General features: G+C 45.2%; 2 protein-coding genes across 3 annotated transcripts in view; one reads left to right on the top strand and one right to left on the bottom strand.

Annotated features, from left to right (window-relative positions):
* GOLGA5 (golgin A5) overlaps positions 1-2738 on the top strand; it is a 35544-nt gene extending 32806 nt beyond the window's left edge. For both annotated transcript variants that reach the window (XM_059687531.1, XM_059687521.1), the window contains exons 12-13: positions 519-582; positions 2278-2738. In XM_059687531.1, coding sequence (XP_059543514.1) covers positions 519-582; positions 2278-2358 — 145 coding nt within the window. In that variant the 3' untranslated portion in view covers positions 2359-2738. The remainder of the gene's footprint in view (positions 1-518; positions 583-2277) is intronic.
* Positions 1-12979, bottom strand: part of LGMN (legumain) — a 254837-nt gene that overhangs the window by 96830 nt on the left and 145028 nt on the right. The window lies entirely within an intron of this gene.

Genomic DNA, 12979 nt, shown 5'->3' with positions numbered 1-12979 from the left:
TGTATTTGCTTGTCCCTGTGTCCATCTTGTTGGGGGAATGGCAAAAGGTGTGAGGGGCAAGGTCTGGACATCATATTGCTCCTCACACTTCATTTGTTTAAGTGTTTACTTGGTTTTCTGCAGTTTTGTGTCTTTGGGAAGCATAGTATCCATACAAAAGCTTTTTGATTAGTAATTTGCAGATTGATTCCAACTAGACTTTCTCCTATTCTTGTTTTCACATTTACCTTGTGTTTTATAACTTAGTTCCTAAATGAAAAAATGATTTAGAGAAGGACCAAGTTGTTTAAAAGCTAAATCAAAGTGATGATAAAAGTATTTGTTTACACTATGGCATTTCTATATGATTATTTCAAATAATTATTTAATCTACTATAAATAAATCTTTATGGTGGCCGCAGAACTAGTATAAATGAGGGAAATGTCAAAATGCATTATTAGACATTGCCACAGGTAGATCTGTTGTTAGTCTAACTCTCTTCTTTTCTCTTCTCTCCACCCCACTACCGTTTGCACAGTATCCGTCTGGGAATTTTTCTCCGAAGATACCCCATAGCACGAGTTTTTGTAATTATATATATGGTAAGTGAACTTGTCTTAAAAAACAATGCTGCACTTGATTTTTAACGAGGATTTTTTCAGCTGTTGGTCTTTTTATTTAAAATATGTTTTTATTGCCCTAACTGGTTTGGCTCAGTGGATAGAGCACCGGCCTGCTGACTGAAGGGTCCCAGGTTTGATTCCGGTCAAGGGCATGTACCTTGGTTGCGGACACATCCCCAGTAGGGGTTGTGCAGGAGGCAGCTGATCAATGTTTCTATCTCTCTATTCCTCTCCCTTCCTCTCTGTAAAAAATCAATAAAATATATTTAAAAAATAAAATACGTTTTTATTTACTTCAGAGAGAGGGGAAAGGAGAGGGAGAGAGAGAGACAAAAACATCAATGATGGGAAAATCATGACTGGCTGCCTCCTGCATGCCCCCTACTGGGGATCGAGCCTGCAACCCAGGCATGTGCCCTCACCAGGAATTGAACATGACCTCCTGGTTCATGGGTTGAGGCTCAGCCACTGAGTTATACCAGCCAGGCAGCTGCTGGTCTTTTTGACTGAAAGTTTAGCAGTCAGTTTTGAAAGATAATTCATTTTTAGTAATGCAAGTGAAAATAACCATTTGTTATGTCTAAAATATAAATTGCTCAAAGACTTTTCCTACAATAAAATTAACTTTAGTGCAGTTTAACAGTTAACTCCATTGCTGAGCCCCTCTTATGATAAAAAATACAATACAAAACGATTTTATTTTTATCTTGATGTAAAGTTGCTTTCATGTGTTTTGCTTTGTTTTCTAAAACGGTCTCAAGGTTGATTTATTTTCTTTCAGATTTCTTAGCTCTAATAATGGTTACCAGAGTCAGGCATGCCATTTCACGTGTCCTATGAGCCTAAAAAACTCACTCACTGTTCTGAATGGGGATGCTAAAAGTAGTTGGGTTGAATTAAAACAGGCATTTTCTTCTTCAAAAGGAATAAAAGCACCCTTAGAAAGAAATTTCTCTCTGATCCACTAGAGGGAAGAGTTACTCCTTTAAAAAGAAAAGTTTTTAAGAAGTGGGGGTGGAGAGAATGAGAGGAAAAAGATTGGCCTCAGAAAGGATTCAGAATGTGTCCACATTTGGGTTGATTTCCGGTGGGAGATTCTGAAGAACATGTGCTCTGTCAGCATGAGACGCGATGCTTCGCGCCAGTGATGCTTGAGCGATGGAGCCTCACGCCGTTGCCCCCCGGCCACGAGGGAGCTAGTGGGACTGTCAATGGAGGTCCTGTGCTGGACCCCAAATCCCCTCTGAACCCTGGCACAGCATTCCTGTCGAGCACGTCTTCCCCCGCTCTTCACCAAAGCATGGCCAAGCCCTCTTTCAGAACACCAGCTCTGACTGCTCTTAAAGAGCCTCCCCAGCCACTTCATGGCTCTCCAGCCATTAATCACCTGGTTGTTTGGGGCCCATGTGCTTATCATGAATGAGTTGAGGACTTTTCTCCTCTTGACTGAGAAATATGCAGGAATTGTAACTACTACCCTCCATCGGTTGTACATCTATTTCTTCATTAGTTACCCAATAAACACGCACTGAGCCCCTGGAATGTTAGACACAGTGCTGGACAGGAACACACTGACAACCAAGATGTGGTTCCTGCCCTCCATGCACCTCTCACTGGGCCTGTGGTGAAGATGGGATCACTGACTAATCCACAAATTACCTTTTCTTTCTTTAGGCTTTGCTTCACCTCTGGGTCATGATTGTTTTGTTGACTTATACACCGGAAATGCACCATGACCAACCCCATGGCAAATGAACTGAACCCAGTTGTTGCAATGATTGGTTGTCTTTTTCCAGACTTTGGATCTGTAACAGGTCAATGGCTTCAAATTCCTGAGGAGGGTGCCCAAGATTATTTTATCACTACAAGCTTTTAACTTTTTAAGTTATTATACTCTGCTACCTAAATCTTCCTCTAATTTCCCTCAAATGGTAAGAGTTTCTAAAACAGACGGTAATTTAACAAGCTCAGCTCCGCTTTTTCTGAAATTGGTGGTTCCATGTATATATGTACACACAGATGCTGGGTGGTTCACCTCTGTACAGACCAGCCTGTATTTTACTGATACTCATGGGTTGTAATCAGGGAAACTAATTGTATTTAGTGACATAAATAAAAGGTTTTCTTTTTGATAATTCTGTCTGCTTTTGTATTTTCCTCTACTTAACTTTACAAATACTTTTTTCCCCTTTTGATATACCTCACCCAAAGAGTGAGGATATTTTTCCCCCATTATTTTTTTAGAGTGGAAGGGAGGGGCAGAGAGAGAGAGGAGAACAAAACATCAGTGTGAAGGAGATGCATCAGTTGGTTGCCTCCTGCATGCATCCCAACCTCAGGGAGGGGGACCAGGCAGGGATATAACCTGCAACCCAGGTACGTGCCCTTGACTGGAAATCGAACCTGAGACCCTCCAGCGCACAGGCCAACACTCCAACCACTGAACCACGCCAGCCAGGGCAAACTTTGCAAATTTACTTTGACATGTTAAAGGCCTGATTGATATAAATCTTTTTATAAACATAAAATTTACTGTGCATTTACCTTTTTAAAAAATAATAGTTTTTTATCCCCATTAAGCCAGACCGTTCCAGATGGCCAGACGATCAAGCGGATGGCAGCAGCTGGTATCACTCGTGGTTGGTTCTCAGTGGGCTGTCCTTTCCCAGTGTGTGCACTGTTTCCCCTCCCCGACCCCTGCACCAAATTCCTTCCATTCTCAATCATTCATCACCTTCCTCCGCCCTTTTTTCTTTTCTCAGCCTACACCTCCAGCCTCTACCTCAGGACATCCATAGCCCCTGCTTGTGCGTTTAGAAATCAAATCTATTTCAGCAATCTTTGCATTTTTAAAACACTCCAGTGCAGAGATATTACAAAGTTATTCTTTGAAGAGAGACTTTTTTTTGTTTTAGGTCCAATATAATGTCTGTTCTGACTTTTCTTTTTTCCTACACATCTCAATTCTTTTTCTGCCCCCTGGGCTCTTGTGGTCTCTCTTCAGATCCTATATAATAAAGAGGTAAAGTGCAAATTGACCCTCACGTCCTCACAAGATGGCTGCCTACCACCAGGCTGGCAGGGGGGTTAGTGAGGGACGACCAAACAACTGAACAGCAGGCTGCGTGGAGCGACCAGGATGGCAGGGGGAGCAGTTGGGGGTGACTAGGTCAGCAGGGGGGGCAGTTGGGGGCAACCAGGGTGGCGGGGGGGCCAGTTAGGGGCAACCAGGCTGGCAGAGGGAGGCAGTTGGGGGCAACCTGGCTGGCAGCAGGGGGCAGTTAGGGGCGACTGGCAGGGGGGGCAGTTAGGGGCGACCAGGCCAGCAGGGGGAGCAGTAGGGGGAGACCATGCCAGCAAAGGGGGGCAGTTGGGGGTGACCAGGCTGGTGGTGGGAGCAGTAGGGGAGACCAGGCCAGCAGGGGAGCAGTTGGGGGCGACCAGGCCAGCAGGGGGGGCAGTTGGGGGCGACCAGACCAGCAGGGGGGGGCAGTTGGGGGCAACCAGGCTCTGGGGGGGGGCAGTTAGGGGTGACCAGGCAGGCAGGCAGGTGAGTGATTAGGAGCCAGTGGTCCAGGATTATGAGAGGGATATCCGACTGCCCAGGACCAGGCCTAAACCAGCAGTCAGACATCCCCTGAGGGGTTCCGGATTGGAGAGGGTGCAGGCTGGGCTGAGGGAACCCTCCCTCCCCGGACGAATTTCGTGCACCAGGTCTCTAGTGTAATTAATATGCATGGTGGGGCAAAAGTAGTTTACAGTTCATACGGAAAAAATACAGTCAGCCATAAATAATACTCTGCATTTCACATACAACTGTAACCTCCTCTTGCCCCACCCCGTGTGTGGCTCAGGCTGTGCGAGGGAGAGTCTTCCAGTCAGGAGTGTCTGAAGCCTCCTGCCGGTGCCCAGCTGGAAACCTGGCCAGAGTTTCTGTCCTTAATGAGAGCTCTGCTGTGACGTCAGTTGACCTGTGACTTTAATTGTAAATTGTTCAAACGTTTTGGTGCACTGCTACATGTACCAGAAAAATCTTAGAGGTCATCCTAGGTGTGTTTGGGCTTTTTTTCAACTTAGCATGAATGAAAAAGGCAGAAAGTACCACGTCATCTAGAAGTGGGCATGAGGTATTGCGGGTGGGGGTGTCGACTCACAAACCTATAGGATTTGTATCGGTTCTGTTCTCAGGGATGCTAGCCTGTCAGAGTCTGAGCTGCGGAGTCAGATCTGGTCTCACACAGAGTAAAGAGCTCAGTCTTCTTAGTATCTGTTATTTTTTTTAAAAACATTTTTTTTAAAAACATTTTTTTTATTGATTTCAGAGAGGAAGGGAGAGATAAAAACATCATGATGAGAGAGAATCTTTCATCGGCTGCTTCCTACACACTCCACACCAGGGATGATGCCTGCAACCGGGAATGGAAGCGTGACCTCCAGGTTCATGGGTCAATGCTCAAGCAGTGAGCCAGGCGGGGTTTGTTAATATCTTTTAAAGGTTGCCCCCCTCCCTCTAATTTGGAAACATTTCTGGAAAATGATTAAAACCAGGTTACATACTTAAAATGGAAAACAGCACATGCTCCATCATCGTGTATTCCAGACTTCCCGTCTCCGCATGTCCTGGCTTTTGTTGGTATGGCTCTAAATCTTTTGTTCAGCTTTTACACATTCTTGGCTTTGGAAATAGTTTGACAAAGTGCTTCCGAGATTATTACTTAAATCTCTCATTGAGTTTCAGTTTCAATATTCTTGACCACTAACAGACTTTTCGGGGGGTTTTTAAGGGTTCTCCTTTACCCTCAGAGAACACGAAACCTTCTTTGGCCTAATTGAAAGGATTGCATGAGGGCCGAATATTTTTCCTTCCTAATACAATGCAGTCATTTAAGGACATCGTATGTATGTGCACATACACACACATATGTTCTCAGAGCTCTTATACTGCTCTGTATTCATGTGTCGGTGTAAAAATAAGTTTATTATCCTAAGAAGATTTCCCTTTCTCTAGACTTTGTGCTTACCAACAACTACCACTTCTATTGCTACAGAACAAACACTTGCAAGGGGGAGCAGGGGCTTTGTTAAAATGTGTGGAACCAGGCTCACCCTGTCTGTGCAGTTGATGGGGAGTAGGATGCTGGGCTGGGCAGTCTGGCCTTGACTTAGGAAGATCCATCTCGCCCTGTGGGGGAACCCCCGGGCTACTCAAATATGCCTCCTTGGCTGCAGCTCCCATTGCGGGAGGCCAGCTGTCTTGGAAAAGGCCGGTAGGGGCATCCTGGTCTGGATGGGATGGAAGGAAAGAACTGGAAAAGCCAAAGAAGATGGTCAGGGGCTAAAGGCCTAAGGCACTTGAGGCTGTAAGAAGTGACAGAGAAGAAAGTCTTAGTGGTTTTTCTGAACGCGTTAATTCCTATTAACTCCCTAGTAAACATGGAGTAAATGATTCTGCACTCCCACAGACACGGACTCAAGCACCTCACAGTAAGCGAAACTTCCTTTTGTAAGAACACTGAGTGTCAAGTGTGTTACATACAGAAGCCTCATTTATAGACGATATCTCAAAAAAAAAGTGCCCGGCTGGTGTGTCTGGCTGAGTGTCGACCTTTGAATCAGGATGTCATGGTACGATTCCTGGTCAGGGCACATGTCAGGGTTTCAGGCTCAATCCCCCGTAGGGTGCATGCAGAAGGCAGCGGATCAATGATTCTCTCTCATCATTGATGTTTCTATCTCTCCCTCTCCCTTATTCTCTCTGAAATCAATTTTTTAAAAACTGGTGAAATAGCTCTAAGTCATAACAAGACATCCAAGTCGTTCAGATTATGAGGACCTGTGTGCTAGCCCCTTCCAGGACCTGGGAATAGAGTGGTGACAACAGAGGTCCCTGCCCTTGTGAACTTAGATTCAGGCGGGGAAGGCAGACCATAGGCACGTCACTTGGTGTTAAGTGCCATGAATACAAACCAAATGAGGTGAAGGTATAAAGAGAGGTGATAGGGAGGAAGGCAGAGGCGACAATTGTGCAAGACCTGGATCAAGGGACGGGCCATGCAATACATGGAGTGGGCTTTCCAGGCAGGAGGTTCAAGAAGCGCAAAGCATCTGCACGGGCATTCGTGGGGTGTTATAGGAGCAGAGCAGCAATGCGGCCAGCGTGCTGGAGCAGAGTGAGGGCCAAGGGGAGAGGGGGCCGATCTGGTAGGGACCTGCCGGCCAAGGTCAGGAGTTTGAATCTGAAATCCCCTTTTGTTTCTCTTCAGTAACACTTTCTGCCCCGGAACCACCCACCACCTTGTTTAGGGAAAACCTTTAAAAGCCTATGTTTCAGAATAAATCTAGAGACTACGGTTGTTCCACATGCAAATGCTAAATAGTATAGAAGACATTTTGTTGAGGTGAGGACAGGCTGAACCTGAGACGGTAATTTTCCTCTGGGATTACAAAGAACACCAAATTGATGAACGTGTGCATTCCCCCAGAACTTCTTGGTCTCCACCTCCAGACCTCTCCTCTGCTCAGGACACTTCCCTTCTTGGCTCCCATTCCCCCTTGGTGTCAGCTTTTCTTTTCTTTCTTTTTTTTTTATTAAATCTTTATTGTTCAGATTATTACATTTGTTCCTCTTTCCCCCCCCCCCCATAACTCCCCTCCACCCAGTTCCCACTCCACCCTCCTCCCTCACTCCCCACCCACTGTCCTCATCCATAGGTGCGCAATTTTTGTCCAGTCTCTTCCCACATCCCCCTCACCCCTTTCCCCCCCAAGAATAGCCAGTCCACTCCCTTTCTATGCCCCTGATTCTATTATAATCACCAGTTCATTCTGTTCATCAGATTATTTATTCACTTGATGTTTAGATTCACTTGTTGATAGATGTGTATTTGTTGATCATAATTTGTATCTTTACCTTTTTCTTCTTCCTCTTCTTAAAGGATACCTTTCAGCATTTCATATAATACTGGTTTGGTGGTGATGAACTTCTTTAGCTTTTTCTTATCTGTGAAGCTCTTTATCTGACCTTCAATTCTGAATGATAGCTTTGCTGGATAAAGTAATCTTGGTTGTAGGTTCTTGGCATTCATCACTTTGAATATTTCTTGCCTCTCCCTTCTGGCCTGCGAAGTTTCTGTTGAGAAATCAGCTGACAGTCGTATGGGTACTCCCTTGTAGGTAACTGACTGTCTTTCTCTTGCTGCTTTTAAGATTCTCTCTTTGTCTTTTGCTCTTGGCATTTTAATTATGATGTGTCTTGGTGTGGTCCTCTTTGGATTCCTTTTGTTTGGGGTTCTCTGCACTTCCTGGACTTGTAAGTCTATTTCTTTCACTAGGTAGGGGAAGTTTTCTGTCATTATTTCTTCAAATAGGTTTTCAATATCTTGCTCTCTCTCTTCTTCTGGCACCCCTATAATTCTGATGTTGGTACGCTTGAAGTTGTCCCAGAGGCTCCTTACACTATCTTCATATTTTTGGATTCTTTTTTCTTTTTGTTTTTCTGGATGGGTGATTTTTTCTTCTTTTTTTTTTTTTTAAATATATTTTATTGATTTTTACAGAGAAGAAGGGAGAGGGACAGAGAGTTAGAAACATCGATGAGACAGAAACATCGATCAGCTGCCTCCGGCACACCCCCCACTGGGGATGCGCCCGCAACCAAGGCACATGCCCTTGACCGGAATCGAACCCGGGACCCCTGAGTCCGCAGGCCGACGCTCCATCCACTGAGCCAAACCGGTTCGGCGATTTTTTCTTCTTCATATTTCAAATCTTTGACTTGATTCTTGTGATCCTCTAGTCTGCTGTTGGAACTCTGCATAATATCCTTTATTTCAGTCAGTGTGTGCTTAATTTCTAGTTGGTCCTTTTTCATAACCTTGAGGGTCTCACTAGATTTCTTGAGGGTCTCACTAAATTTATCAGTGGTTTCTAGAAAATTCTTGAAAAACCTTAAAATTGTGGTTTTGAATTCTATATCCAGTAGTTTGCTTTCCTCCATTTCTGTCATTTGTGACTTGTTTCTTTGTCTCCGCATTTTGGCTGCTTCCCTGTGTTGATAGAGTGGCTTTCTGTATTAGGTGTCCTATAGGGCCCAGTGGCTCAGCCTCCCCAATTACCTGAGGTGGACACTCTTGGTGTACCCCTTTGTGGGCTTTGTGCACAGTCTTGTTGTAGTTAAGTCTTGATTGTTGTAGGTATCACTGGGAGGAATTGTCCTCCAGGCCAATTGGCTGTGAGAATCAGCTGTGTCTGCAGTGGGAGAACTTCTGTGCTGAAGACACCCTTCTGGGGCAAGACTTGCTTCAGTGGGGCTTTGGTGCTCACTGAGTCTGCCCCCTAAGTGTGTCCATTATGGATCTGAGGAGTTGTAATCTGGATGATCCCACTCTGACCACTGGGTACACCGGCTCTTGGATCTCTAAGGAGGTGCTAATTTAGCCTCTGCCTGAGGCTACCCAGCAGGAGCTATGGAGAGATTCCTCTTCTTTGTTTGGGGTTTGGAGGTGCCCAGATGAGGCCCAGCTGTGAAGCAATGCAAGCTGCTGTGGGGCCTTGGGCCTTCTCTTGGAAGTTCTGGGTCTCTCTAATTCAGCTGCAGTTTGTTAGGTAATTTTCAGATTGCAAAGGGCCAGGCCTTTCATATGCAAAAGCCTCTGTGCACAGCTTGGGTGGGGCAGGGTCTCAGGGAATCAACAGGGTGGAGCAAGCAACTATGGCTGCTCCCCAGTCCTACCCTAAGAGACCCCGTGTCTCAATGTCCTGGTAATCGCTACAAGAACCTCTGAGAGAAAGCCGCCCTCGAGTTCTGCCCAATGCCAGACAGTCCAGTTTCTCCCCTTATGAGTCTGGGTCCCCAGAGACTCACCCAGAACTGGAGTTCAGAGCAGTCGGGAGCTTGAGACTCCCTCCCGATTGAAAAAGACAACCGTGTCCTCAGCTGCCAGCCCTTTCCACGTGTGCCCCGTCCTCAGTTGTCAGTCCTTTCAGTGTGCGCTTCCGTACCTCTGCACTTTACTTCCGTACCTCCTCTGAGTCTCGGTGCTTTTCTCTTTCCTTCTAGTTGTAGAATTTTCACTCAGCCAGCCTTCCTGTAGTTCTGGATGATGTCCGTTTTGTCTTTTAGTTGTATTTTTGAAGTGGTTGTGCGAGGCAGCAATTTCCGGTGTTTACCTATGTCGCCATCTTGGTTTCTCCCCTGATTCTTTTTTAAATAGATTTTTATTGATTTCAGAGAGGAAGGGAGAGGGATTGAGAGAGAGAAACATCAATGATGAGAGAGAATCGTTGATTGGCTGCCTCCTGCATGCCCCCTACTGGGGATCGAGCCCACACCCCAGGCATGTGTCCTTGACCGGAATCAAATCTGGGATCCTTCAGCCCGCAGGCCTACACTCTATCCACTGAGCCAAACAGGCTAGGGCTGGCCCCTGATTCTTTAATGCCACTCGCGATCATCCAACACAATACAAACCCGGTAAGAAGCCCCTCTAGTCTCCCCTACTGAGGTGCCCCTGAGGACACATTCTCCCTTGCTGCAGCAAGCTTGAGAAGCCTCATTGGGGGGGGGGGGGAGGGTCTGGTTCTGAGTTCTGTTTGTTTTGTCTGCAGATGTGGTCTGGTCAATTGGCTTTGATAGAAGTTCGTATTCCCATGATTTCACAGACAAGCAAACAAGTTTAGCGACCCATTAAGGTCCTCCAATTAGCTATAAGAATGAGATCAAACGTATCTTTTGTTTGTTTTCAGATAGCCATGGGCTTGAACTGTCTGGTTGCTGAACATGTCTGCTTACCCGATCTGTCTGGTACAGAGTCTTCTATTTCCCATCTTGGCTAGAACCTTCTAATAGCTTTTAGTCACTGGAGAAAACCTGCCATCTTTTTTTTCAAAAAATACTTAGTCCTGGGGCAAAGCCAGGTACATTCTGATGAGAGTTAATTGTTCTTTATCAGTGTGAGGGGAAGCAGGTGTGTGCTCCCTGCTGCCATCTGATTTATTTCGCTGCTCTCTAGGAGCCGACACTCCATCAGCCACCCAAGCAGGAAATTGCCTTTCTGCAGAAAGTAAACAAGAGGGTTTGCTTTATTTTTATCCATAAAATGAGACCTGCAAAAGCATTTTAAATCATTTGGGTGTTTTTTTTTAATTATGAAAGTAATATTCCTTAATTGTGAAAAACACAGTAAAGTATAAAGAATAAAGCCTCATGCATTGATAGACCAGTAGTCCAAACTAATAAGTCTTCCCATATGGCCTGTTTCCTTCCAGTCTTTTTTCCTCATTGTGTATGTATGTAGGAAGGTCCAGAAGTGGAGAGAAAAGCAGCTTATAGTTGAAGTCACACTGTGTGTATACAATTTTTTTATCTTAATTGTATTTTAAAATTACATAATACATGCTCATTGTAAAAATTCCAAGCATCCCTGTACACAGAGCAAAAGGTTCTAGTGCCCTTTTAGCACCACCCCATCCACGTCCTTCCCAGTGATAACTACTGTTAAATTAGGAAGAGGTCAGCTTTAGTGCTCACCTATAAATACTCAGTAAATAAGTGTTCAGCAGTGGTTAGGGATAGGGGTGGCAATTGTCGAATGGGTTCTTTCCATCATTTGTGGCAGCCAGACCCTAAGTGACCGACAATGATTGCCCGCCTCCTGGTATCCCTGCCTTTGTGTAATTCCCTCCTCAGGAGTGCAGTTGGGACCAACAGAATATGGCAGATGTGATGCTATGTCGCTGTCTCAATTTGGTTACATTATAAGGCAAAGGTGCTAGGACGCCAGCCTGGTGACTTCATTACACAGTGCAAGATTCCGTCCTAGCAGGCTGGGTTCTCCTCGTCGGCTCGATGAGGGGAGTGGCCGTGTTGAGGAAGCCTAGCTGTCGGGACTGTGGGTAGCATGTAGCACCTGGTGGCAGCCTCCAGCTGAGGGGCAGCAAGAAGTTGGGGCCCTCAGTAACACAGCTGCAGGGAAATGAATTCTGCTGAGTGAGCTTGCAGCAGATGTTCCTCCCGTCGAGCTTCCAGAGTAGACCACAGCCCTGGCTGACGTCTTGATTGCAGCCATGTAAGACCCAGAACAGAGGACCCAGCTAAACCGTGGCCAGACTCCTTGACATTTATCGTGTTGGAGAACCCACAGTGTGGGTTTGTCTGATTCCTAATGATTAGATTCAGGTTTAATGTTTTGGGGAAGGACACTGTATCGGTGATGTTGGGTTGACACATCCACTCAGGAGGCACACAACGCCAGTGATGCTAAATTTGATCACTTGGTTAAAATGGTTTCTGCCAGATCTTTGCTTATTTGTGAACTGATCAACAAATAATCATCAATAGGGAATGCTGGGAAGCAAGGTAAAGGTCACCCATGTGAGAGCTGCAATGCTACCATTTTGTAGCTGAACAATTATTACTACACTAGAGGCCCAGTACACAGGGGGTCCCTCAGCCTGGCTTGTGCCCTCTTGCAATCTGGGACCACTCACCCCTAATTGCTCGCATGCCTGCCTGCCTGCCTGCTCGCCCCTAACCACTCACTTGCCTGCCTGCTCACTCCTAACAACTCACCTGCCTGCTCAGTGCATGTCATAGCAACAGGTCATTCCAGTCATTCTGCCTTAACAGTCGCTTAGACATTATATATATGTGTGTGTGTGTGTGTGTGTGTATGTGTATGTATATATATATATTTTTTCAGTAATGATAGATAGGCCTGCTGCTTCAAACCAAGCATCTATACACAGGAAGTCTTTGATCACATGCAAGCTAGCGGCAGTTTAACACTGCCACTTTCAAAGTCATGAATAAGTGTCAGTAATTCAGGACGTCTGCAACAACTGTAATGTGATAAAGAAATATCTGTGACTTCCATTGGTAGCAAATTCACAGGTAAACTGGTTTGTTGTCTAGGCTCATCATTAAAGAAAAATGCTAAATTTTAGTTAGAGAATAAAGAAAACAATCATGTATTTTCCCCAATTTAAGTTAATAGGCCCCTGAATTTCATCTCAAGGGTACAATAGTGGATCCTAGGTTTACAACCTCTGCATAGATGGAAGAAGCTTGGGTCCCTGGGCCACTGCTCATGGCAGGCCCCCTGAGGGTCACCCCCTTGCTTTGAGGGAACAAGAAATGAACTCTTATTCTACTAGGCCAGTGATGGCGAACCTATGACACACGTGTCAGAGGTGACACACGAACTCATTTTTTTGGTTGATTTTTCTTTGTTAAATGGCATTTAAATATATAAAATCAATATCAAAAATATAAGTCTTTGTTTTACGATGGTTGCAAATATCAAAAAATTTCTATATGTGACACGGCACCAGAGTTAAGTTAGAGTTTTTCAAAATGCTGACACGCCGAGCTCAAAAG

The sequence above is a fragment of the Myotis daubentonii genome, chromosome 1 (assembly GCF_963259705.1).
Source record: "Myotis daubentonii chromosome 1, mMyoDau2.1, whole genome shotgun sequence".
In the NCBI taxonomy this organism is placed as follows: Eukaryota; Metazoa; Chordata; class Mammalia; order Chiroptera; family Vespertilionidae; genus Myotis; species Myotis daubentonii.
The sequence above is the reverse complement of the archived record's forward strand: the minus strand, read 5'-3'. Positions and strand labels throughout refer to the sequence as shown.